This window comes from Falco rusticolus, chromosome 10, assembly GCF_015220075.1.
Source record: "Falco rusticolus isolate bFalRus1 chromosome 10, bFalRus1.pri, whole genome shotgun sequence".
Lineage (NCBI taxonomy): Eukaryota > Metazoa > Chordata > Aves > Falconiformes > Falconidae > Falco > Falco rusticolus.
Window position 1 is genome coordinate 26,437,767 of NC_051196.1, and position 26,136 is coordinate 26,463,902.

The following is a 26,136-nucleotide window of genomic DNA, read 5'->3' on the forward strand; positions in this document are numbered from 1 at the left end:
ACATCTCTAGATGGTAACAGAAAACTAAAAGACAGTTCATACCGACAGTATATAATACATGAGACTGTTAGGCCAAAAGTTATGTGAAAAATAATTTGCTGATACTTTACACATCAGTTAAGAGTATACAGCACTCTGCTACAATTGTCCAATTACTTTCACAACACGCAGTCCTTTAAATATTAATAACATTGTTTAAATGAGAAACTTATACACAGCTGAAGAAAATAATCTCAAATGAGCATATATACTGCTCTAAGTTATAACACTGCAAATTACTTAAATAGTATTGCTTGGGCACAATTATTGATCTAACCAGCTGCTACGCTGGTTGCAAAAAAACCACACTGAAAGCACTGAGAAGCTGCAGATAACTTGGCTCTATCTGAATGTCATTGACCTCGGTGGTGTCCCAGCTAACATGGAGGTATTAACCAGGCAGCACAACTAATTTGCAAGATTTGCATTGTATTCATGGACAATAAAAGGACAAAAAAGGAAAACAAGAAATTTCAAAGGAAAAAAAAAGAGGACTTTTTAGTTCATTCAAGTGTTAGTCTTTTTAAAGAAACAGAAAAACTAACTGAACATGACTTAACTTCAAAACTTGTTAAGAATCTCACTTCCTGGAGTTCCTAAAGTGCCAGCTGCAGAACCTGGCAAAAGACCTGAAGAGGAATCACTGCAAATCTTTCTCTTGCACTTTTTCCCTAATCCTCCACAAGGGCCGTTTCTGACACGATAGTGGACTACACAAACCCTTGGTCTAACCTGGTGTGGCATGGATTCTTAGAAGGTCTCTTCCTAGAAATTTCAACAGACCAAGATGCCACTATGTTACAGAAAATGTGTGCTTTAGTACCACAAATTTGCTTAAAAAAAATAAGTAATAATTTGGTGAATCATTGGTATCTGTAAAATTCTAAAATACATTATTTATCAGATATCTGAAACAGACTACTTGAAACATTTCTCCATTAAGTAAGAGAAGCCGATTCTCAGCCGAAGTGTAAAACAAAAGGTGGGATGGAAAGGGAGAGCACGAGTGAGAGAGGAGACAAAATAAAGCATGCCTCCTCTCTTCCTCCCCACTTAAAAATATTAACAATAATTTTAAAAAAAACAATTAGAACAGTCTGCCTCAATAAAGATCCAAACCAGTTGTCTTTGCCTTGTACTTTTATATATCTGACCATTCAAGAGCAGTCCAATACCCATTTACTGAATGTCACCAACCCTGTGAAGAGTACTGCTCTAGCTTTGGTGCTGCAGCAGTGCAGCCCAGCTCACCAGTACAGCTCTTCAGCTCAGCCCAGCTCACCAGTACAGCTCTTCGGCTCAGCCATCTGCAGCTGCGGTTCTCAGCTCTGCCTGCCAACTTTCTGAAACAGCAGTTCTCAAACTTTTTTGTTCCTCCCTACTTCTGTTAGAAGAACAGGCTAGATTGCACCTAGGGGAAGGTACACTGTTAGAAAGTTGCTGAAATGCAGTGGGGAGACACAGCTTAGGAGAGCCAGGGCTGCTCTGGGAAAGTGGTGGGCTGGAGGGAAGGCTGGATGAGCAGCAGCTGCCCTGCCAGTAACTGCTCAGCCATCACATGTCCCGCAGAGAGGCACGAGGACGGGTGCCGTGGCTCCCGCTGCGCCCCTGGCCCTGGCAGGCCGTGCTCCTTCCAGATGTGTTCCCAGCTACTGTGAGGAGAAAGGGAAGAATGTACCCCCCTTCAGTAATCACTAACATACAGCAAGAAAGACAAGGCTTTCCTCCAAAACATTTAACACGGAATTACAAAATCTCTTTCTCCAAAAAAAGTTTAAGAGAAAGAGAAACAACGTTTATTCCCACCAGCTACAAGAGCGTATTTTCAACAAATGCAAACGATATGCAGAAATGCCCTATGAATCTACTACTTGGAAATCAGATAACAACGATCTACCTACAGCATGATATTCACTGGCATCTCCTCACGTACTTTCATGCAGGAATTAAGCAAGACTTTTCAGGAGTTTAGACCTCCTACAGAACACAACATAATCAACTTCATACGCTGCACATTCCAAATACATTTATGAAATGTTTAAGTCATGTATTTTACTAGGTTATTAATAGTTGGTGTTGGCAGAGAAAAATCTGTGTTTCTCTAAAAACATTTATCACGTAAACCTAGTCACAAACATTTTAATGAGTAGGTTTTTATAAAGCACTGTACTGAGTTTAGCTAGTCAATCCTCAACCTTTTCTAAGTGGTAGATTAAGTATTAAAGTACATCCAAGGTGTGGCATCGTATCAGTTTACCCTTAGTGGCAGTTACACAACTACAGCAAATTCTCTATCGGCTTCATCATTCAAAACCAGAAGCCTATGACAAAGCTGAATTCTACCAAGTGATTCTGAGGGAAAAAATCCCAGTGGACAACTTCCAGTCTGAGTTGTGTAACTACATATTAAGTCACTACAGGGAAAAAAATTAAAATAACCATTTTCACACTACATGATAATTATGCAATCCACAAGGTACGAAGGTAGTGAAAGTGTTCTGTTCAAGCACCGTGCCTCTGAGAATACTTCAAATATTTGTCTGACCTAACTACGCATTTATCATTTCTGCATTAGCAATCGACAAAAAAGGAGAGAAGAGAGAACTGGTAACGTGGTAATAATTTCACCTTGGGCAATCAACATTCATATCCAGCATTAATATTCAGGAAATGCCCCAAGTCTCAATCATTAATGATTAAGTATCACCACACCCTGGAATATTTTACTACATATCTGTACTGACATCATGAGATCCAAACTTCAAACGTAATTGCTTGCCATTTTAAAGATCTTCTCAGAATTAAGGGACACTGTCTACAACAGCATACATGAACTCCACTTGCCTGTGCCAAGTCAACAGGCAACACTTAAAAAAGCTGCAGTCTCAACTTCAACTCCTCAACAGTCTGAAGAGTTATTAGGACATTTTAAAATATAAACCACCACCACCTGGAAGACTGAATTTAGGAAATTTAAACCTTAGACTAAGGGAGATTCCTTGAATTTAATGAGAAGCAATCCTTTATCATTTCATCTCACTTCTTATCACACAACTGCTACACAAATTTCCAAAATATTTAAAGCCATACTCCTCAGTTTACACAACTGAGCTTTTAGTGAACATTAAGCACATGCAAATTGCTGTAGGAATCAAAAACACCCCTTGACACCCTGCATTGCACCGCTCCAGTTCCAATTCCGTGACAACTGCTTCAGCAGGCACCTGCCCACATCATGAACCCTTCAGGCCGTGAGCTAAGGGGGTCCGAAAGGCAGGCTGCTGGCACGCACCTGCGGGCCCTTCGTGGCTGCTCCTGCACCAGCAAAACTGGCAGTTTCAGAAGAGGGATTTAATCCGTTCCTCCAGCAGCGACAGAAGTACATGATGGCAGATGATGCACTGCATCTGCCAAGCCCCTCCACATGCACCCACTGTAAGGGGTGCAGCGCCTTGCCTTCTACCAAATCTCTACTAGATTTCCTCAACAGAGTTAACAGAGAATTCAGAAGTCCAGCAACATGCAGATACAATTCCACTGCAATCACTTTTATAACACCTTCAAATGAAGCTTCTTTAAAAAAAAATCTAATCCAAGAAACAGAGATTTGTGTTTAAATGTTTACTACTTTTTGCAGTGTCATTAAAGATACTGAAGAAAAACCTGTAGTCATTTGTAAAAATGAAAGGCATTTATTTTTGTGACAAAGATGTTCTCCACAAAGTAACTGAGTATCCTTTTTTGTTGAAACAAAAGCTAGACAAAAAAGAGAAAAGCGATAATCAAACTGTGAATACTATCAAATTAGATGATGCATTTGCTTGAAAACCTAAAGTTTAAGGCACTGCAGTCATATTGAGTGCTATTCCATATACAACTACTACACAAAGGGTTAATGTACAATACATAGCAGTTAATTGTCATAGATAACAACAGAGTTCAATAAATTGGTAGAAGGATTATTGTGCGGTTTTACTACTAGGTCCAACACTTTTACTGATGTGCTTATTACTTTTTTTATAGCATACTGCTCTTGAGCAACTAGTTTATAATATTTACCCTTTTAAAACTAGGTGTACAGAGAACACATATATATAAAAAAGGGCAACTAAATTTACAGGCAATACTGGTGCAGCAGCTAACACATCACATATACATAGTAATTACACACATCTTGCACGGACAAACCTACTTAGAAGCCTAGAGGCAAAAGACAGCTGCCAAAATCTACGCGTTCTATGCATTACAAAAAAGCACGAACTAGGACTGGTCTGTTTCTCTTAGAAGATAAGGATAAAAATACCACCACTACAAACAGTTTTTGTATACACATCACACGGACTACTTTTCTATCTCTAAATTACCTCTATTAGCTGCAGTATGTCAAAAGACATTTTAGTCCAATGCAAATAAACCTTAGATGTTGAACATGGTAAAAATACTACATAACACTGGGATGTTTTTTCATTATGTTTTAACCATTTTCAAGTGCAGCTCTTTTGTGTGGCTTCATTAATTCAATTTATCCTTAAACCCAGAATTATCTAGAACTGGGTTTAGTCCTCACATTAAAAACAACAAGTAACCTACCACCAGCCGACTCAAATTCACTGCAACTGCAGTTGGTAAATAATGTACCACCCCTCTCACACATACAGCAAAACACAACTCTTCTCAGACATGTACACCTTTGGGTCTGTGATGTAGACAATGAACATACAGCCTGTAATTTAAAATGCATATGTTCTCTGAGAAACAGCTTGAAGTATCATACTACCTTTAAAACATCTTACACTCCTGCGGAAGCAGGATAGCAGGCAGTCGCCTTGCAATGATAAGCTGTGAATTTGCACAGTGAGTGTTCATTTTTTGCATTTATCTGCATCACACAGAATATGCCTCCTGTACTGTACTGTTTCTTCTTGTTCATTTTATCCTGAACAATGGCAAAATGGGAGCCTCTTGACAAAAAAACCTATGTGGACATCCAGCGTGTAAACATAGACTTTGCACAAAACACCTTGCACGTAAAAGCCTCACCAAGTCTGAAGCATGTCCAACACCTGTGCACGCCTTCCACAGACACTGAATGTGTAATTCACAGTACATCCTAGTTTGTGTGTAAATTGGACCAGGTGCTTGACATATCCCCATTTCTGACACATTTGCAGTATATCCCTTTTTGAAAACTCTCAAACAGAAGTGGAGTGTGTTTCTAAGACCACCACCTTCAGAAAAAAAAAAAAAAAAAAAAAAAAGAGTGGGAAGGAAAGAATTAAGTTGTGACTAGGACCAACAGTCCTCCAACCCAAAACTTGGGGGAGAGCTTAATTCACTGATAGCTTAATGGCACACAACTCTAATTCCAGACAGACTGTGACCGAAAGAAAGTGAGTTTTCAGTGTCAGAGCCTGCTTTAGAAAAAATGCATTAGAATTACTTACTGCTTTTTAAGAGTTAATTTACAGAATTTAAAATTACCTTTTCATACAGGCAGTCATTGGTAATGGTGTCACAAATTAAAATGAACTCAAATTAAAGAAATCTAAATTCGGATACTTTCTAACTTATTTGTGTCCTCAATAATGTTGCTTTAGTTAGCCTATGTGTAAGGTACAGTATTCTTTTTGAACTGAAACGAGGATATCATAGAAACTTAACAATCTAAACCCAGAATCATTTTCCAAAATCAGATTTCATTTTCATTATGATATTCTTTGCTATAGTAGTTTGTTTGCTGCTCCGATCACATTTCGCACAAGAGGCAGAACATAAAAAGGCTCTATGGCTTTATAAGCATTACAGCATTATCAGGTAATAAAGGACCTACACACATTCTATCATACCTCTAATTTGGAAGGCCTTCCAAGTGATAAATATTTTAATGAAACTCAACACACTGCAGGTGCATCGGCATGAAATGAAGAGATAGCAATGGCTACACAAACAAAAATCTTCCAAAACCTTCCAGTTAATCTGCAGTCCAACTAGAAACACAGGAAGCCAATACCAGTCAGAGAAAGAAATACATAGACTAAACTAATTCCTGCCCTCCTGGGACTAAATCCTGCCCTCTCTTCTATAAAAGTATAAACATGATGCTGCTTCACTCTCTGAAACGAGAAAAAAAAAGTCTTTATTTAATAATCCTACAATTGCTTGATTAGTGCTTGGAAAATAAAAAGTACTACTTAAGTGCTAAATATTATTAGCTTTTTCAGAACATGAGCTCCAAAGTCACTACTCCCCATTTCCTTCTCTTGTAACTGTCTTCATTCATGTCATCAGAAGGCATCTTATTTTCAGCAACAACTACTCACTACTTTTTTTTTTTTTTTTTTTTTTTTTTTAATGCTGCTGGATGTGCAGAACTACTGTTGAGGTTGCTTGGCAACTAGTGAGACATATCAGAAAGCGAGATAAGGTCCAGAATGAATGGAATTGAAGAGAACTATATTTGGTTTCATTAAGAGATACTAATGCACTCAAACTATACCAATTTGAATTATCCACACTAAGGTGAAATTTTACTATTTCTTTCAAAATATAGACATCCATAATCACAGAGTCCCACTAAATCCATTAAGCCACCTCCTCAGGCACATACGTGTCTGCCTGTACAGGACAGATTTCAGAATCAGGGCTTTTACCTGGGTTAGCAGTTTGGTACAACAAGGAACAATCAGGTAACACAGACACATAGTAAGTATTTTGAAGAATTCTAGGCCATAGAGGGTAGCTAAATACTTCAGTCTGCCTTTCAGTGTACCATAAGCCACTGCGCTTCTCCATATACTTTAGTATCAAGTTGCAATTTCAAATGAAACAATTTTTCCTGAAGGTCACAATTTGAAATGAGATGAGACTGAGCACCCAAGACTCCTGCAACAGCAGAGAACTGATTACAAAAAGTCTGCCCTAATAATTCAAGGAGGTCAAAAAACCCTATGCAGCAGGAGATGGAAACACGCGTTAACAGTTCCTAGTGAAAGAGTTTCTTTCTTGTCTCAAGCTCTTCAACTAACTTTATCTGGATCATGTGAGTAAGAATCAACCACTCTGGCACAAAAGAGGATCTTCTATCATCACCTCAAACCCTGCCCAATCTTTGATGCTTCAGAAGGAAGTGAAAACAGTGACAACACACAACTCACAAATTATCTAAAAGGAAAAAACAAAACCAAAACTCAACCCCCACACCTCCCCACCTCTCTGACGCCTGCAGGCAAACACAGGACTCCAACCTTTCAAGGCTTCAAATACCAACACAGAATACCACGTATCATAACAACATTTAGGATAACAAAAGCAAAAATAAAAGCCCATAGTTGCAAAGGAAGCAGGTAATTTGCAGCGCACGAAGCAGGCTTCATTCTTCCCAAGGCCAGCCTGGCCACCACGAGCATGCACGCCTGCATCAGGAGGGCTGTATATCCAGAAGCTAGATTGAAATACAGTTTAAAAATAAACATGTCCTTCCCTGATAGAGTTCAAATGAGGCTTCCTCATCCCCAACAAATTATTGCAACTAAAGTATCTCTAATGCTAAGGAACTGAATCTCACGCCTGCCTTCATTTTTAGGTATCTTGCACAGCACTACCTCTTGTATCTTGAAATCACATTTGGACACCCTGCTTCTGAACCTTGTACATCTCCCGTGGCCTTTCTTTTAAATTCTTCCCAGTAATTCCACACCTTTCTTGAAGTGGAAACACCAGCATGGGATATACTATTTTAAAAACACTCTTAAGTAATAAAGTGGACTTCCAGCACTGTTATGTTTCACTTTCCCTTTTTTAGGCATCCAAGCCTGCATTTGTCTTTTTGCCACAAAAAAATAAAGCAGATAAGGTAATTAACTAATTGACTTTCAAGTCCCTTTCCAATTTTAAAGATACAATCTACATTCTGACTCACATGAGACTGTCTTGCATTCAGCTGTATTAAAACAAATTTCTGAAGTACAACTTTTAAATGCATTATTCAGATCACCCTAAAAGAGTAACCTGACTTTTCCAGTACTATCTACCTGGCCAGTTTGCAGAAAGGGGTTTAAGAGTGAACCGGACCAGCAATCTAAGGAATGATTTTATATATGTAACCACTAGTTCCCCAGAGACTTTCAAGAAGTGGTCCCACTCATTGCCTCTATTAACCACTGCACTGAGAGATCTATCAGTAAGCCAGCTTTTACATCGCTGTAATATATGCAGTGTTAATTTCACACAATGCAATTTTAAAAATAAAAATATAATGTGATACTACATCAAATACAAAACCAGTTGATTTTATCAATCAGATCTATAATCTTTCTAAAAAGGCACAGGTTCATTCAACAAGACCTCGCTATATGTGAAGCTAAGCTGACCATTAATGATCTTCTTCCTATATACCTTGTTGCAAGAAACTATAGTAAGTAATAGTAATAGATTAAAATTCTCATATTTGATGCCAAACATCTGGGCAATCTCCTACTTTAAACAATGGAATTGTTCCCCTTTTTCTAAGAATTGTAAAGAAATTAACATTAGTGTTTCCCATAGTTTCTCATATAGTTCCTTTGGGATTCATGTCCATTATCTACTGAAAACATCCACATTCTAAGAGGTGGTCTTGATTTTTGCCCTTCTCACAAATGCTAAATTTCCTTTTCTATTTGCAGCATTGTACAGGACGAATACATTTTTTTTGGTAAGGAACAAAGTATCTCTAGAACATTTTTGCTTTCTCTACATAACTATGTATCATTTTACCTTCTGCATTCAGTAATAAATCTATGCCCAAACAATACTATTAAAAATAAACCTAAGTGAAAATAATTACTGTTCTCATATCGGCCAAAATTATCAGAATGGAATCTATTAATTTTAATCAACATGACAGAGGTCTCAGCTGATTCCAGTTAATCCCAGAGAGAAGTTAACTTTAAAATTTATTCTGGGACTGAATTGGGTTAACTTTCCATTTCTGTCTAAGGGCAATATATCTAGTAGGCCTTTTTTTTAAAAAAAAAAATAAAAATTTAAATGTGTGTATATTAAACATTACTTATGGGCAACATCTAAGACTGTGATTTCTAACTACTTTCCTGTCTCCTTCCCTCCCCCTTTCAGACCACTCTTTTTACGTTTCTAAAGTACAAATAAAATTGTGAGGAAAAAAGCCAAACAATATGTTGCCTACTACTTCAAACTGTTTTTATAACTCCCTATGACTGTGTAAAATAAGAAGAAATGCTTTACTAAACTCAGTCTTTTTTACTTTTTTCTAGCACTTTATTTTCCAGTGGTGTCAAAAAGATACTGAGGTAACAGAACACTATGAATTTCTTCTGTGATAAACCTACAGAAAGTAAACATATGATTGCATAAGATGCAGTTACATAAAATGAAGACTGTCCAATTAAGTGAAGGCAAAACACAAAGGCATTATGGAGCATCCCAAGTTCCAAACAGTTTGGTAAAATTAAGAGGCCACTGACACAGTTCCCTTGCATTTTCAGTACAAAAAAATAAAAAGCAAAATAGTTACATTTGCAATTTTTAAATGTCTTTTGTTGAAGTTACAGAACGTATTTTTATCTACAATGTTCAGCGTAAGCAGAATGTGTTCCTATGAGTAACTATTCTGAAACGACATTAATCATTTTTACATACCAAAAGTAAAAGGCTGCATCTAATTTGCAGGCATCTATTTTAGTACGCTTCAAAACCCAGTACTGAAAATTCAGTAACTTCCTACACTACAGAAATTTAACAACAAAAAACCCCAAACAACCCCATAAAGCAAATCTTCCAGAAAGTTGCATAACATGCTTGCTGCAAAACATGTTAAGACAAAGTATCAGAAACCTTTTTCTTACTGACACTGACCTCTGCAACCGTTTTGTCAAATACTTGGAAGTGTAGGAAGTGTCGGCCAGGCCAGAAGCAGAGCTGCTCTACCTGACTTCACGTATGGAACTGGGGCTGGTATAGCAGATGGGGTCAGAGTATTACTAGCTTTCCCAAGAGCCCCAAGTACTTAACTGAGCCCTTCTCCTTTCAGTTTTATCACTCATTTAAAGGGGGACAACCCCAAGTTTCCTCAGCTTTGCGTTTTGCTTATAGGGTGTTTCTTTTTCATGAATAATGCAGTGCTGTGATTATATTCTCATTTCAGAAAACCAAAAAAATTAAAAAGGTATTTAATAAAATTTTTCAGCAAACGGCTATGGCCTTATGATTATTATCTTTTGCTTATTTAAAAAAAAGTTGTTACAACTTTAAGTTGTCATCTTCATCTTAAATGGTCTTAAACGCTTAAAAGCAACACAAAATATGTGGAGCTATGCCAATCACTGTTATGCAATTAAATTAAAATTCATTAAACCAATTAGTTTAATTTTTCCACAGCAATGCCACAATAAATCAAATTTAGCTAGCATATTTATTTTGAAATTATTTAAGTTATTAGGGCTAACACAGGTTTTAACACAGTTTTCTGAACATACTGTGCAAGTGTCCCACTACACATTTTTATGTATTAATCTTTTTTAAAAAAAATTGAGTAAGATATAAGCAAGGCATCCTTTCTCGTTACAAACTTAAGGAAGAAACCCACTTCACTGATACCCGTTTATTTGCAAAACTTTCTAATTAATATGAACAATTATATAAATAATTGTATCAGTAAACCAGAATAAGTGACTTGACTTGAAGGAAACAAAAGCGTATCTATGCACGTAGACCTACAGATGACAAGAAGAGAGGATATAAGTTACGGTGATTCAGAAGGCAATAGTAAATCCCTCAGCTAACTGTGAAGTTGCCATTCAAGGCTAAATGTAACATCCACTGGGACTACGCCAAACCTCAGAAGGAAATACTGCACACCTCTCCTGCTCCATTAGTTCACTCGCCACTCTTGGGAGGCTGCAGGAGTGCAGCTGGGAGATACGATTATTTTCTGGTGCCTTAACTAGAAAGACAAGTGAACACAATGACTTATTAAAGAGCCCTTTGGAGAATACAGTCAGCAACAGGTAACTAATAGAAAAGGTCACAAGCTTTCTCATACTTTTGTAATAGCAAACGCCTTAAAACAGAACATCTCATCAAGACATTCCACTACTACATTCCTCAAAAAGCAGATTAATTTTGCCCCTTAGCTGTCAAAAACATACTTCAATGTATTGCTGTTTTAAGCAAGCTCAGCTTTAAGTAATTCTAATTAACTGCATGTTTACATTACAGTACAGTTGTAGCTGGTGCAGCTACGCTTGCACTGGACCTTAAATACTCTTGTATCTACTAGGAACTCAAGATTCAGTTGTCAAAATAGATGGCATATTATTTTTGACATCAGGATTCACGTTACATTTAAAAAAGAAAGAAAACAAACCACCCTCATCAGTGTAAATTCCTTCATTTCAACTTGAGAGCTTTGAACAACCAAGATTAAGCTGAACAATTTCTGTATCTCAGCTCTTCATCAGAGATGGGACTTGGGCAACCCTAATATACAAATGCATGATATATCTAAAAATAGAGATAGATTTTCCTGGTGGATTATACTTCAAAGCATTAGCTATGCCTGCCTTGATCTAGGAGACACTCAGGAAGGCTTATAAAACTGGAGCACAAGTAGTGGTTTAATTTTTAAAAAAATGCCTCAGAACCCCACAAACCTGCTCCCCCAGCCCAAGAGAAGAGAAATGACAAGATGTATTCACTTCTACTGAACCTGTCCCATAGAGACCATAACAACGTAGAAAGCCCAGCGACCCAAGAAACAGAAACAAGAAATAACAAATAACCTATCTAGATTGCTAGAAGGAGCTGAGAAAGGTGCAGCATTTATTAATAATAAATTACATCTTATGGGACAAACACACTAGGTTTTAACATAATGAAACTGAAAAAAAATTCCCAGTTAGAACGACTGGCAACAGATAAAATATAGCTAGGTAATGAAGTAAAGGGAATCTTCAAGGACTGCAATAATGTGAAGGTATAGTTGTAATACCAAAAAGGTAACCTTCTGTGAGCTTAAGATGATAAAAGGATTCTGTTCATATATAAAGTAATTCAAGCATCTATCTGGATAAATTAGTAAATCCATTTTTTGTTGGGAAAATCTGAGTACTGCTCAGTCTTCCCATGCAAAATACATGGGGCAAGAAGAAATCCAGTGAAATACTACAAAAGAAAATTCTTCACATAGTACTGATTCTGTAACTGGTTAGAGACAAGTTAATCACTCTGCAGGTCTAATTCTTGAGAAGAGCTGAAGAAAACCTGATACACTGAATTTTTTTCAGAAAGGATACTGAATATAGAGTATGTGGAATATAGATATATATTTAATATTCTCCATTATATTTTTAAGTATCTAAAGCTTTTTGGGGGTGTGTAATATAGCTTGAGATTTATTAAATAAAAAGTTAAACAGAATATGATACACTGGCTTATGCTAGTAGATGTTTGCTTCAGGTAAGAAAATTGAGAAAAAAAACACCACTTCCACTTTAACTTATGAATTTGCTGGGTAAAAATATTTCAAAAAAATATCTGGAGTGAATTGAGGAAGAGAAGGACTTTTTTCAGCTGTTTTCTCTCAGTCTCACACTCGGATACTGTTGTCCAACTTCTACCAAATTTGAAGGAGGGTTGATGCTGCAGAGATTAATTTCCAGAAATGATCATCAGAGGCTGTGTTGAAGACAGACCAGAATTAGTGCTCCAATGAGGAAAAGCAGGAAAAGTTCATGTAGGTCTACACCAGCCACAGCACATGCTGCCTTTGTCCAGGTAGTAGGAAAAGCAGAAAAAGGAAGCTAAAGGACAGAACAGTCCAGGACTATTTAGGGGTCCGTGCTGCAGGGAACATCAGGGCCATCGACCAGAACAAGGACTGCATCAGTTGGAGGAAACGGGAGATACTAGGAAAGCTACAGGTCCCATGGGGAGGAACTGCAGATGCTGTAGAGGATTGGGAGGGACTATTGCAGAAAAGGTTTGGGAGACACAGAGCAAGTTGCAGAAATCAGATTTCATTAGCTCAGCTACCCACAAGCCGTTTATCTTCTTTTTTGAGAAGGTAAAAGGAAACTTGCAGATTTCGTAAAACAGGGTTTATTTAAATTTCTTAGTTTTTACCGGAACTAATGGGTAAAATCCCACATTTACCATTGAGAGTCAAAATCCTCCCAGACACATTCACAATGTTTTCCACACAGTTAAGTCCTAAGCTCTCTTCTCTTTTGCTTCTCAGATTACATCACTCATGCTTATTTCACTATTCATAGTTTTTGCCCTCCAAGCTCTCTACAACTCTTAACTACAAAGCTTTCTACCAGGCTGATGGCTACCTATGCATGAAGCTTCTGTGACACTGAAGCCTCTGAACAAAAAAAACTACTGCCATACTTTTGACCAGTCCCTTTACATGCCAAATCATGTATGCAACATACGCAAATTTAGTTTAATGTACGAGTTTAGTACTGCTTTTGTTTTGGTTGTTATTGTTGTTTTAAATCAGAAAACTGAAACATTTAACTGAAAGTACAAATGTCAAGTTGCAAGGCCAGGAACAGTAATTCAGAGGACAGAGAACTCTCAACATGCAACAACATAAAACTGGTAGTTTAAATACTGCTTTGCTCAGAGAATTCAACGTTTCCCACCAACCAGTAAGCACGGGTAAGATGTATGGTCTGCTATGAGCAACACCTTGTTTCCCATGCAATTATAAAAACGAAGAAATGTTAATGTTCAATTCTCACTTTCCTCCTTTTACCCAAGTAAGAGTTTCTTGAAAAAGCAAACACACAAACCAGGCAGCTGAAAATAAAGCATAATGTAAAAATGAAAGGCTACACTTTCTTTCAATACTGTGCTGTCATCTCTCCACCAACCACGAGTATCTAAAACCAGATAGAACTAACCAACTTTTTAAACTTTTAGATTCCTCCATGCATTGCTTTCCTGTAATACTTTCAAGAACCCAAGTAAGATCATTTTGCACACTGACAAAAAATTTCACTGCACTTGCACATGGAAATATTTTAATGGCTGCATTTCAGAATGCCTCTGAACAAGGTAAAGGAGTCACTCTGTTGGCTATTAAGAGTATTGAGCACCACAGTATGTTAATACTCTTTGCCAAGTAAGGCCCAGCATAGGCATTACAGACTATCAGAATTTTCTGAAAACTCATCTTACAGTATTTAAAAATCACATCTGAGTAGCAGATTTAAATGCAAAACATTTGCCCATGTTCCTAATGGAGGATGTCTCATATCTTAGGGCAAGATATCACAAGAAACTTAAAAAAACCAAAAACTGTAAACTTTTTCCTTTCTTCTTTACAACATAATGAAACATTAATGCTGCTTCACTGAGTTCAGGTTTATTTTTTCACAAAATGGAATTTTCCCCTTTGTAGAAACAGAAGTATTTCAAAAAAAAAGATAATCTCAAGCACATAAATACAACATTAAACATCCTAACAATTAAGTAATTTCTTGTTTGCTTATGTTGTTTAATATCACCCGGTATTACCTCACATTTCTTTCAAGTTGACGTAAGTTATATCTAACTTGCATAAACATTTTGCATAAACTTTTACAAGCTATATGCAGTATTCAGTTCTTAATCATAGTACTTATTTGCTGTTGGTATATTCTTGTCTTTTGACAAAACTTAATTACACAACTATGTCTACTTTAGGTCCTGTCCTAAGAACTGACTGAAATACATATCCTGCTCCCCTCTCCACCCACACCTTCACTTTATGTTCTGCAGTACAAATTTTGACCAAAACCCATAACTAGTTGTTCAGTTGGAATGAAACTTTTCATAGTCTTCAACACACATGTACACACAAATTTTCCAGCACAGTAACACTTCACCTGTGTCCTGGAACAGGAGCTGAGAAACCAAATTAATGCTCTCTACCTCAAATCTGAAAAAGCCTCCCAATACACACTGTGGTGCAAAGAAAGAAAGTGTGTGGGAGGGAAATCACACACACCAGGGCCCCCCTCCTCCAATTTTCAATGTTACTCAAACACCAGGAAAAAATTAGTTTTGTTGCCACCACAGTAAAATACAATAAAGTTGGTTTCTTTCTTGGCAAGGAACCGATGTGACCATTCTAAAAACATGGTACTGGTACGCAAATATAAAGGAACTGTAAAAACAGAGCAGTAACGTTTGTGTATACAAACTAATATGAGCCATTACAAGGGAATTCATTGTTTTAAAAGACTTAGTTATAAATATTATACTTTTTCCTCACTCGTAACATTAACTTCCCTTCCATAAAATCCCACACAAGAAAGACCAAAGTTAAAAAACAAAACACAGTGTCAGAGAGCAGAAGAGTAAAGTTACTGAAGCAGAAGTCACTTCAGTGACAAAAGAGACTGACACTGACCAATGTGACTAGGTACCACCATTTACTGGTTTATGTGAAATAACGGTGGTACTGCAGTTCAACTTTTGGTGGACAAGATGTACAAATAAAGTTTAGAAAGCATCAGTGACTACTTTTCCTTCCTCACAAACTACTAAATCTAGGTGAGAAAAAGGTTCCAAACCTTTAAGAGGGTGACTTAGCTTTCCTAAGAAAATAATTTTCAAAAGTACAAGAGAAATGCAAATATATTTGTCATTCAGTGTCTTGAAAACAAAGCTATTCAGTTCTGCTTCTGCCATCATTGTTAAGCAAATCTGATAAATATACAAACTCCTATTCAACACTTCAACATACTAGTTAAAGAAACAGTATCATTACACAACATCATTTGGGAAACTGAGAAGCGTTACCTGAAATTCCCTATATCCTCAAGACTTCCTGAATCATAAATATTATCTAAACATACTAATCACAAAGGCACATTCCCCTTATTTGTCAATCTTTGTAGTGGATTTTGTAAGTCACATTTCAACAATTTATTTCTAGCTAAATATTTCTGCTTGTCCCGGTTTTTCCCATGACACTTCAAAATTGTCTATCGCCCTTGCCAATTTCCCACTTTCTAAAATCGTGCAAAACAATGACCCTCTCCTTAGAGTCTGTCAGCCAAACCCACAGTGATCATAGAGGAGAAAGATGACTTAAAAAAAAAAAAAAGTCAGTGAAAGGCCATCATCGTAGAAGCAATGAACGCCAGCGTTAAGGTAACACAGAAAAGAGGGTTGGCGGTTTTTTTCCTCTTGAACCTGAACTATGCATTTACATTAATTCTTCCAACTATATTCATTACTCCTGTCTTCCTTTTCCCATTTTTAGTCCTTTCTGTTTCATCAAGATTGGCATCTGAACTTCTGCACAGTCAAAAAGAAGTGGGTTTAGCTCCACCTTACCAGTGGACGCTCACAAAATGCAGCATGCAACAGAAGAAACCTGCTTCTCCAAAATAGCCTCCTGAAAAGACAGTTGAAATGTTGTGGAGCGAGGGAAGGAAAGGAAGGGAAGTCACAGGCTTCCTGCTATTGCAAGCCAAATTTAAACCCTTTCTACATCACAAGGGGCTCTTGTTGTTGGCAGTAATGCAAGAAGTAGAGAATTTGGGTAATATAGTGTCTTTGTTATGCTTAAAAGGTAGCTCTTCCATGTTAAAGACAGGGAACACTGGAAGAATACCGTGGGGAAGCCACACTGCATTTTTTATGTAATTGCTCTAGGAAGACATCAGTTGATAGCACAGCCAACTGAAGGCATGCTGCAAAAGCTGGAAGTGGGCTAAGCCCTTCCGAAAATCTCCATCCAGAAAAGCCTGTGCTGTAGACCATGCCTTGCTTCTCCAGTATACTACTTTGCTTACCAATGCCACAGCGCTGTCACTTCCCCCCTGCAACCTTCACAAGAGCAACAAAAATGTTTCTGTCTCTAGTGAACTAAAGATTATAAAAGGAACATTGAAAACTTTTAAACAGTCTGTACTGTAGTTAACTTAGCTAGTACTTTAACCACCTTCAAATTCACCTTAGCACTGTTAACTATTAAGCACATTAATTACCTGGAACACTTGATTCCATACAGTTCCTCAAATAATTAATTAGCTAAGGCGATCAAGGATTGGAGTCCCAGAGGAAATTCTTCCAGTTTTGTAGAACTACATAGATTTCACCTTCTTAAATGCTACAACAGTTCACCTAAATGCACGTGACGACTGCTCCTTCATCTATTTAGGGGCAGAATCCTAAAACCAAAAAAACTAAAATATCCTCACACTCATTAAGGAAGCTAGTGTATTTAGCACTGGATATCCTGCTTCGTCAGCAGAAATTAAGAACTTAGAGCATTTGAGTTACACTAAATAAAAACTTTTGTTTCCCTTGTTCACAGCACATTAGACATCTTTCATAACAGGTATCCTCTTTCTGCTTCAAACATCAATTATCACAAGGCAACTAAAACAAGGGCAAACAAGTTTTTGACAGGACTTTAAACTGGATTTCCTTCAAGCCACATGACTAAGTCCCACCAGCAGAAATAATTCAAAACTACAGTCATGTACATGGACACTAACATTAAAAAAAGTCTCTTCATCTCCAGCATGCTACCATTTTCTCTGCTGTTATTTATCACATCAACTGTGGTGGTGTTTGCATTATTTATGTTCTAGAACGATTGATAACATTAAGAGAAGCAATGCTTTGCTTTTCCTCCCCTTCCAAAAAAACCTCTGTGCTTCCCCCTCCCATTAGCTGATTTCCACATCATTTTTCCACAAGGTAAGTAGGGCAGAAAGGGAATGAATCAGGCAAAAACGATAGCAGGGAAAGCAGGAAAACATAGGGAGCAGTTACTTTGAAAATACAAGTTACTTAAGGACTAATGTGTAACTTGCAAGAATTTCAGAACACTGATAAATAGCCTTCTCTCCCCTGTAAAGTGTATGTTACGATCTACTGATCACTTTTGGCAACAAAAACCTAAAACCAGATTCATTATAACTTACTTCTTGTACATTTTATATACACCACTTTTTAATTTGATTTTTATGCATCTGAATGTTCCAATACATTCTACCCACAAAAGGACAAGCACAAAGGCCTGACTGCAAGACAACATGCCATAAGGTGGACAACCGATGGCTCCTGAGCTACATGCAGCTCCCCCCCAATTCACATGTGGCTCCCACACTGGGGTATGCTATGTGAGCGGCAGCAGGGCTGCGCTGGCATAGGGCTGCTAGGTAATCCAAATCCTTTGCTACAAGAAGACAGAAGCCCACAGAAGCTCCTGAGGCCAAATTTGCCATGTTGCCCTGGAATCCAGGTGCACACTCAGCTCAGCCCCAGCCTGCAACACAGAAGTGAGATACTCAAGGAACACAATACTGTTGCAAATCCCAGAGCATGCCCTAGTCCCTCCCCAGCTCTGCAGACTTTGCATAATAGGTCTCTGGACTCCTCGCACAAATTTGGGTAGGCAGCTTGCAGAGCTGAGAAGGTTATCTACCCATGTAATACACCACTTATTATACAGCAGCAGCAGCATCTCTTAAAAAACATCTGTATGCTTAGAAAACTTAGAAGAACAGTGCTGGTTAAATGGATCAATACTTTTAAAGGTGCCAGGGATGCCTGACTTCTACTTTCATTAATGAACTTTTTACTTAACACCTAATATTGAGAGCTGCTACCTCAAAGTCTACTCATGCAAATCTTTTTAAGTCACAGAAGCCTTTTACTAGGTCTTTAGTAACAAGAGCAGCCAAAATAAGAGACAACTCAGCAGTAACAGGATGCAGGGGACTGGGCACTTATGAAAAAGAGTTGCCTTGGATCAAGAAAATATTCCTTATAAAGAGGAACTAAGAACATGTAGCATAGAATGTAATTTATTATGAATCAGTCTGAACTTTCTTCCAAAAGACTGTGTACCTTATCCTGAACTAGCATTTGGGGATTAGGAAGAAGTATTGTCCAGGCTCCTTGGCTAAACTTTTAGCTCAGACATTCTTACTGAAGAATTAACTACTGAAAGACTAGTGAAAGCTTAATCTTCCTAAAAAGGCAGGATTCACAAAATAGATGATACTACTAGAAGCTAGAGGATACCGTATTATGTTTGACAACAAGACAGACAAAACCAGTAATATAATCTAAAAAAATGAAACACAGAAAATAAGCTCTGAAATTCCAACACCTTAATTCAACTGGAATTAATTTAGTATTTTTTGGTATACCCAAAATGTTTGCAAGCATAAACTAACATGCAGAAGAATCTCTCCCTACTCCTCAGCAAGGTTAGATGAAAAGTTAGCAAACACAAATTTTTCTCAGACCAAAAAAAAAAAAAACCCACAAAGATTTCCATTTTCCCTATCCTAATGCCACTCCCCTCCTCACAACTATCAAATAACTGAACAGATTTTAAGTGTAAACAAGAAAAGCTTTTAGAAACATAATTTAACACAAACATCTGGACAAGGAAACACAACAGAAGAGAGAAGAAAATCTGACCCATTATCCCCAAAATTCATAGTACAGTCTCATTTTGTGAGGAGACAGAAACAAAAGCCTTACTTGCTCTAAATAAAGAAAACTGCATTCATTTTGTACATGAACAGGAGGTATGTTTACAGCAGTATGAATCAATGTACTATAGCAGAGGTAAATCAGTGTCAGCCATGTTGTGAAAGACACTGCAGTTTAAAAAAAAAACAGAACACAACAAACCCACAGAACTTAAGTCGTAATCAAATCAGCTATACCTTGACACACATAGTTTTATACCGTTAGCTTTCTCTTATTATTGGTGCATGAGTTCAAGTTAATGTCTGTTAATCTCATCTAAAAATATACATCCAAATTCTAGAGACCATGAAACAGTAGCAAGAAGAAAATACACCAAGATACAAAACAAGAGCAATGACTACCGTGTGCACAGAGACATAAGGTAGGTTGTAAAGTGAAAAAGCAAATGCACTTACTCAGCATTAAATCCATTCACGTGCAAGATCCTCATCTGTTTGACTATTGTGCTTTTACCGGATTCACCAGCACCTAGAAAATGAAAGTAAATTAATTTCAGAAGGAAGCATGAGTGATTAAAGGATACACTAGATTTTTTTTTTCCAGGGTAAAATCGAGAAAGTTAGTATTCTTGGTGCAAGAGTGAAAAGTGAAAGAAAAAGAAATAATTGCCACTGGAAACTTCACTTGTTGCTAAAAATAAATGCCCAGCTCAAGTCATGTGTCAGATCTGAATCTTGAACGGTTTCACTGTCCATTTTTCCAGCGTCAACGTTAAAAGCAGATTGCAGGGTTCAGAAGGAAAAAGGACAACTTCAACATTTTACAGAGAACAAGACAGGGAACGTCAAAATCTGCTTGCCTTGTCACTACTATCTGATGGAAAGAGACTGAATGAAGTCCATACTAAACTGAAGCATTTCTGTTAGATCTTTAAAATATTTTTAAGTTTGGCCGCAGTCATCATCACCCAGTCAAAAGACTGTAACTTAAATCACAAGAAATAAAATATGTGGATACTCACATCTGAAAAAGGAAGGCATCCCTTTAAGCCTCCACCTACAAAGCTACAGAAACCTCCTTCTCTAATTTGTGTCTTGTAAGCAACCTCCCACCCTCTCTACATGTTCCAAATCAATCATATATTCAGCGAGACGCAAAGACCACCGTTTGTGGCTGCATGCTCCAAACAGCCCCCCACAGCTCTCTTCTGATTCCTCTTCCTCCGATATACCTGCAGTACTAAAAACCCACTCCACTTTACTCCAGTTTCCGTAAGTAGATGTATGTTATTTCTGCTGTGCTGCACAGATGCCAGTGCACAGGGCAACCCATCTGCCTATAGTACCCATTTCTCCATGCACACTAAAAAGACTTGAACAGCAGCGTTCAATCGAGCTGCTCCTCGCTGCCAGATCGGTAGCTTTCTATATAAAGCAAACATTTTTGCAAGAGTAGTATCATAACCTGGCAAAATTTAGAAAGATTCCCCTTCACACCTCCTGGCTACTCATTTATTCCTTTCATTAGCCTATGCCTCAATGACAGAAAACGCCTATCTGTGGCAGAATGGGCACAGAGGTACAGTTTGTATTTATAGGAACTCAGGCCTCTGCTAGCACACACTGACAGCACAAGCCTCCATTTTGAGCCTCATGTTCAAAACTGTATTTTAGCAGTTATATTTCAAAGTTCATTTTCCGACAAATGCATTCCCGTCTGCTTTCCGCCTTCCTTTCCTTCTCCCTCATGTATTTCTAACAGTCCTGCTCTTCTCTTTGTAAAACCTGCTTGCATGTTTTGTCACCTTAATACCAGAGTCTTACTCCGCTTTCCTCTCCCTGCTCACTGATGTCTTGTAAGCATTTAGAGAGCAGTTTCATCTACAACTCTTTATGCAAGCACCATTTCTCCCCTAAACTACTATTTTATAACATACACACTCTTGTCTGCTCTGGCATACTGCACGATGCAATAAAGACAGGTGGCAAAACTAACCAAGCACAAATCTCCAGTTAAGATAGACACTGGGTCCTCTTCACAACTCAGAATTATTCAAGAATAGCAGTACACACTGTAGTCATATTTCCATTCAGAATAATGAATAACAAAATTTCAGCTCTAACTACAAATCACAACTTATGTTTCTAAGCATTGGGAGCCAAAAATCTTCGCTTCACCTAGGCCAAGCATGGGAACAGACAGTTGTGTTTGCTATAAACACATATAGTTTGGTATGGACATACCTGGGTTCTCTGGATCAGATACACCACCAGTGAACCAAAATGAATTAGTACTCATTAAGGCCCTATTCTTACTAACAATTATGCATACGTTTAATGGCACCATCAAGGAGAGTTCCATTAATTTCAGTGTGGCAGAAGGGGCAAGTATGTGTACAGCCACGGGGCCTACAAAGAGCGGTATAAACCCATGAGAATGTTTATCTGCTCTTCTTTGCTGTTATTTGAATACGATGTGAAAATATTGTGAATACTTTCACAGTACTTGGGGTTTTATTTCATGTATCTTATAAAGTAAACGTAACATAATATTAGGGATGTGAAGTTTTTTATTTTTTACCAGTGAGTTTGTGTTACAGACTGCCCGCAATTCATGACAGTTACCGTTAAAAACTGCAACAGCTGAACTATCGCTTTAAAACACACACACACACAGATGACCTTACAACCATCGCTAAACACTGGCAATTTTTTGTTTACAAGTATCTAGGCTATTTTTCAGCCACCAAAACGAAAGAAACCAGAAAGAAACCCCAGGCAAGTCCATCACACTTCCGTTTTCTGAAATTCTGTCTCTTACAAAAGTAACCCACCTGCTGACATGACAAATGGTTTCTACGTATCTATATAACGTTCAGCCTGAAAACTGCAACTCCCAAGACATACCCCACGAGCTGAAGCCCAAATTATCCTGTTACAAAGATTCCTGTCGGAGCCCTGGCAGGCTCCTCAGTGCTGCAGGTGCTGCTGTAGTCCCTGCCACTCTCCATTTACGCTAAGCGTCTTTCTTCAAATTACTATTTGAAAGGTTTTACGGGTAAGAGCACGCTTCCAAACGCACAAGCTTCAGCACCCCCCGGCCCCGGCCCCCCCCCGCCTGAGCCGAGCGGCCGCCGAGGCCTGGCCTACCCTCCGCCCGCGCCGCAGCCCCTGCGCAGCGCCGCGCCGCCACCGACACCCCACAGCTCCCGCCGGCAGCTGGCTGCACAGCGCTACTTCAAAATACTTCCAAATAACGAGTCCCACCAATGTTCTCTCGTTCTTTCCGACCACGATTTTCGGACCCTTCCCCTTCCTCGAAGCCGTAACCGATGTTTCTAAATGTACCTCCTGAGAAAAGGCGGCAGACGCAGGTCACCTGAAGCAGCCGCCGGAACGCTACCTGAAGCCCAGCGCAGGGCTGCCGTCCCGCCGCAGGCGCGGCACCCTGGCCCCGGGGCGGCGGCCCGTCTGCCCAACCCGCCGGGGGACGAGGCCGTGCCCGCCGCGCTCCCCCCGCCGCAGGCACGGAGCTCCCTCGTTCCCAGCGCCGGCCGCCGCGCTTCCCTCCGGGACCGACATCCTCCCTCCGCTTCCCCCGAGCGATTCCCCGACTTCCTCCCTTCCTCTTCCTCCTCTCCCCGCTCTGCCCGCACGTCCCTCGGCAACCCTGCCTCAGCCCCCGCCGCGGGGACCGCCTCGGGCCGGCCGAGCCCCCGCCGCCGCCCCCGCCCGACTCCCGCCAGGCCGCGGTGACCGGCCTCCCCCCGCCGCCGCCCCGCACGCGCGGGGCAGGCCCGCCGCCCCTGTCAGCGCCCTGCCCTGCTCAGCTCCCAGGTTCCCCCTCGGGCCCGACGCTCCCGCGCCCCTGGCCGGCGCCCGGCCCGGCATCCCCGGCCACCTCCTCACGCCCGGCCCCGAGGCCCGCTCCCCGCCCCGGCCTGCCTCCCCGCTCTGCCCCGGCGGCGGGGCGCTGCCCTCCGCGGGCGGAGAGCGGCCCCGAGCCGCAGCTCCGTACCTGCGGGGCCTGCCCCCGGCCCCCCCCCCCCCCCCCCGCGGCGCCCCGGGTGGTGCCCGAGAGCTCGCCGCCGCCGGCGGCAGGCCGAGGAGCCCGGCAGGCTGCTCCGCACCGCACCGCTCCCCTCAGCGCCCCCGGGCCCGCCGCCCCGGGCGCCAGCGGGTCCCCGCCGCCCCGGCTGGAGCGGGCTCGCCGGCCGCCCCCCCCCCTCCCCGCCGCTCCCCGGCCCCGCGGAACGCGTGGGCCCTGCGGCTCCGCTCCCCCCGGGCCCCACCTCTCCCTCGGGCCTCCCCGTGCCCGGGCAGGGGGCCGGTGCGCGGCCCCGCCGCCCTCCCCCCGGCGGGGAGGGGACGGCCGCCGGCCCCCGGCCCGCTGCCCCGGCGCCGCGCTGCCCGCGGCCCCCTTACCCAGCAGGAGGAGCCGGTGCGTGGCCCTATAGACCTGCTTGTCCTTCTGCAGCTGCTTCTCGATCTTCTTGTTGGCCTCCCGCTGCGCCTTCTCCTCGTTGCGCTGATCCTCCGTCTTGCTGTTCCCTAAACAGCCCATCTTGGGGAGGGGGAGGCAGGGGACGCGGGGCGAGGGGACGGGAGGCGGCCGGGGCTGCCGGGGGGAGGGAGGGAGGGAGGGAGGGAGGCAGGGAGGGAGGCACTCTCCCGGGCTCCCTTCTTCTTCCTCCTCCTCCTCCTCCTCCCCCCCTACTCGCTGCTGTGGCGGCCGCTGCCCAGAGCCAGAGACATGGAGAGAGCCGAGCGCGGAGCCAGCCAAGGGGGGGCCGATAGCGATGACTTTGCTGCTGCTCCGCCGGGCCTCCTCCCCGGCAGCTGCAGCTGCTTCTCCTCCCCCGCCCCCCCGCTCAGCCCCGCGCCGATCCCCTCAGCGCACCTTTCCCGGGGGGGTGGCGGATGCGGAGCGATCCGCGGGGATCTCCGCGCCCCCGGCCGGGCCGCCGGCTCCTCTAGAGGGAACAGAAATGCCCCCCCCCGCGCCGCACGCACAGGAGCAAATCCAGCTTCAGTGCCACCCCCCCCCCAAAAAAAAAAAAAAAAAAAATCCTCGTTAGATCCAAAGGCACGGGCTCCAGGCGCGGAAACCTCCCCAAATCCTCGGCGGGGAGGATCGGGAAACGTCTCTTCCTCGCCTCTCCCCGCGCCGGCGGGCAGCAGCGCGGCGGGGTGACGGCAGCCCCGGCTCTCGGCGGAGGTCGGGTCCCCGTCCCTCGCCGGGCGCCGCAGCTCCTCGCCCTCCGGCCGCCGCGGCTCCTTCCTCCCTCACCGGGGCGGGGGGTTCAATCCAAGCCGCCCCCCCCCTTTTTTTTTTCTTTTCTTTTTTTTTTTTTTTCCCCCTCCTCTCCTTGCTGCTGCTTTTTCACATTAGGTTTCCAGGCGGCTGAATCCTCTCGGCTTCTCCGGGGAGGGGGGGGGGGGAGAAAAAAACAAACAAACAAGTCCGTTTGGTCTCTCCTCCCCAAGCAAAACCTGTCCCTCACGGGAGGATTTTTCCCCGTCTTATTTTTCCTGCTCTCTCCCGCATTTCTTTTTTTTTTTTTTTTCTTTTTTTTTTTTTTCCTTCCCCCTATTGAGCTGCACCGAGGCGGCAGAGCGGCGGGGTGGGGCAAGCGGGCCCACACTGAACGCTGGGAGCGGGGCCGCTCACATGACGGCCCGCGTCACCCCGCGCCGCCGCCGGCGCCCTCTTCGAACCGGCCCCGCCGCTGCCGCCCGCCCGGGCCGTGCCGTGCCGTGCCGAGCCGAGCCGAGCCGAGCCGAGCCGGACCCTGCCAAGCCGCGCAGTCAGCCCGGGGGCAGCGGGGCTCACCGGCCGCGGGGGGCCCGCAGCCGCCCTGGGGGGCGAGCGCTGTGTAGGGAGGGCTTGTGTCGGGGTGAAAGCGGCCGAGAAAATACCCGCAGGCGGGGGGTTAATAGAATCCTGAATAAATTTTAACCGAGTCGTGTGCCGGGGCACTTTATGCTACAGCTGGAAAATAATTACTAAATACCTGTGTCTATACGTACACGTTTTCCCAACTGATGATCGCTGACTGTCCGCCCAGTGACCAACGATCCCGCAGACGCTGATGAGCAGGAATTAATTTTCCTGCTATTTCTGAGCAGAAGTGCGGGTGTTCTGGGTGCTGCGCGGGGGGCTACGGGGGCCGGGGGGCTGCGGTGGGACCGCACGCAGGGAGCCCCGCTGCCACCTTAGGGGGGGCCCAGGCAAAGCCTGCCTGGTATGTGCAGTTGGTTCTACGTATGGTTTTACCAGCTGCCTAGCTCCATTTTGTTTTCCCAAATATTTTTTTGAAAGCTCATTATATAAATTCCACAAGCTTATCAGCTACGGCTGGAAAACGGAGGTTGGTGCTTTGCTCTTTGCCAAACATGGTCCCCTAAAATACACAGCTGCTTCTCTATCCCCTAGTGAAATGTCCTTTACTATACATAAATTATTTATCCTCATTTGCAAAACTGAATTATCTACAACACTATCCCAAGCACACCTTCTTACGTCATCCCGTTACTATGTTTAGGACCACCTATAGAAAATACGTGAATAGAGCAAACAACGAGAAGGTCACAGTTTGTGTGACCAGATATATCTGTT

At 41.9% G+C, this 26,136-nt stretch overlaps 1 protein-coding gene across 1 annotated transcript in view; it reads right to left on the reverse strand.

The window, feature by feature from the left end:
* GNAS (GNAS complex locus) overlaps positions 1-26,136 on the reverse strand; it is a 158,361-nt gene that overhangs the window by 74,270 nt on the left and 57,955 nt on the right. The window contains exon 2 of the mRNA XM_037402750.1: positions 19,974-20,046. Coding sequence (XP_037258647.1) covers positions 19,974-20,046 — 73 coding nt within the window. The remainder of the gene's footprint in view (positions 1-19,973; positions 20,047-26,136) is intronic.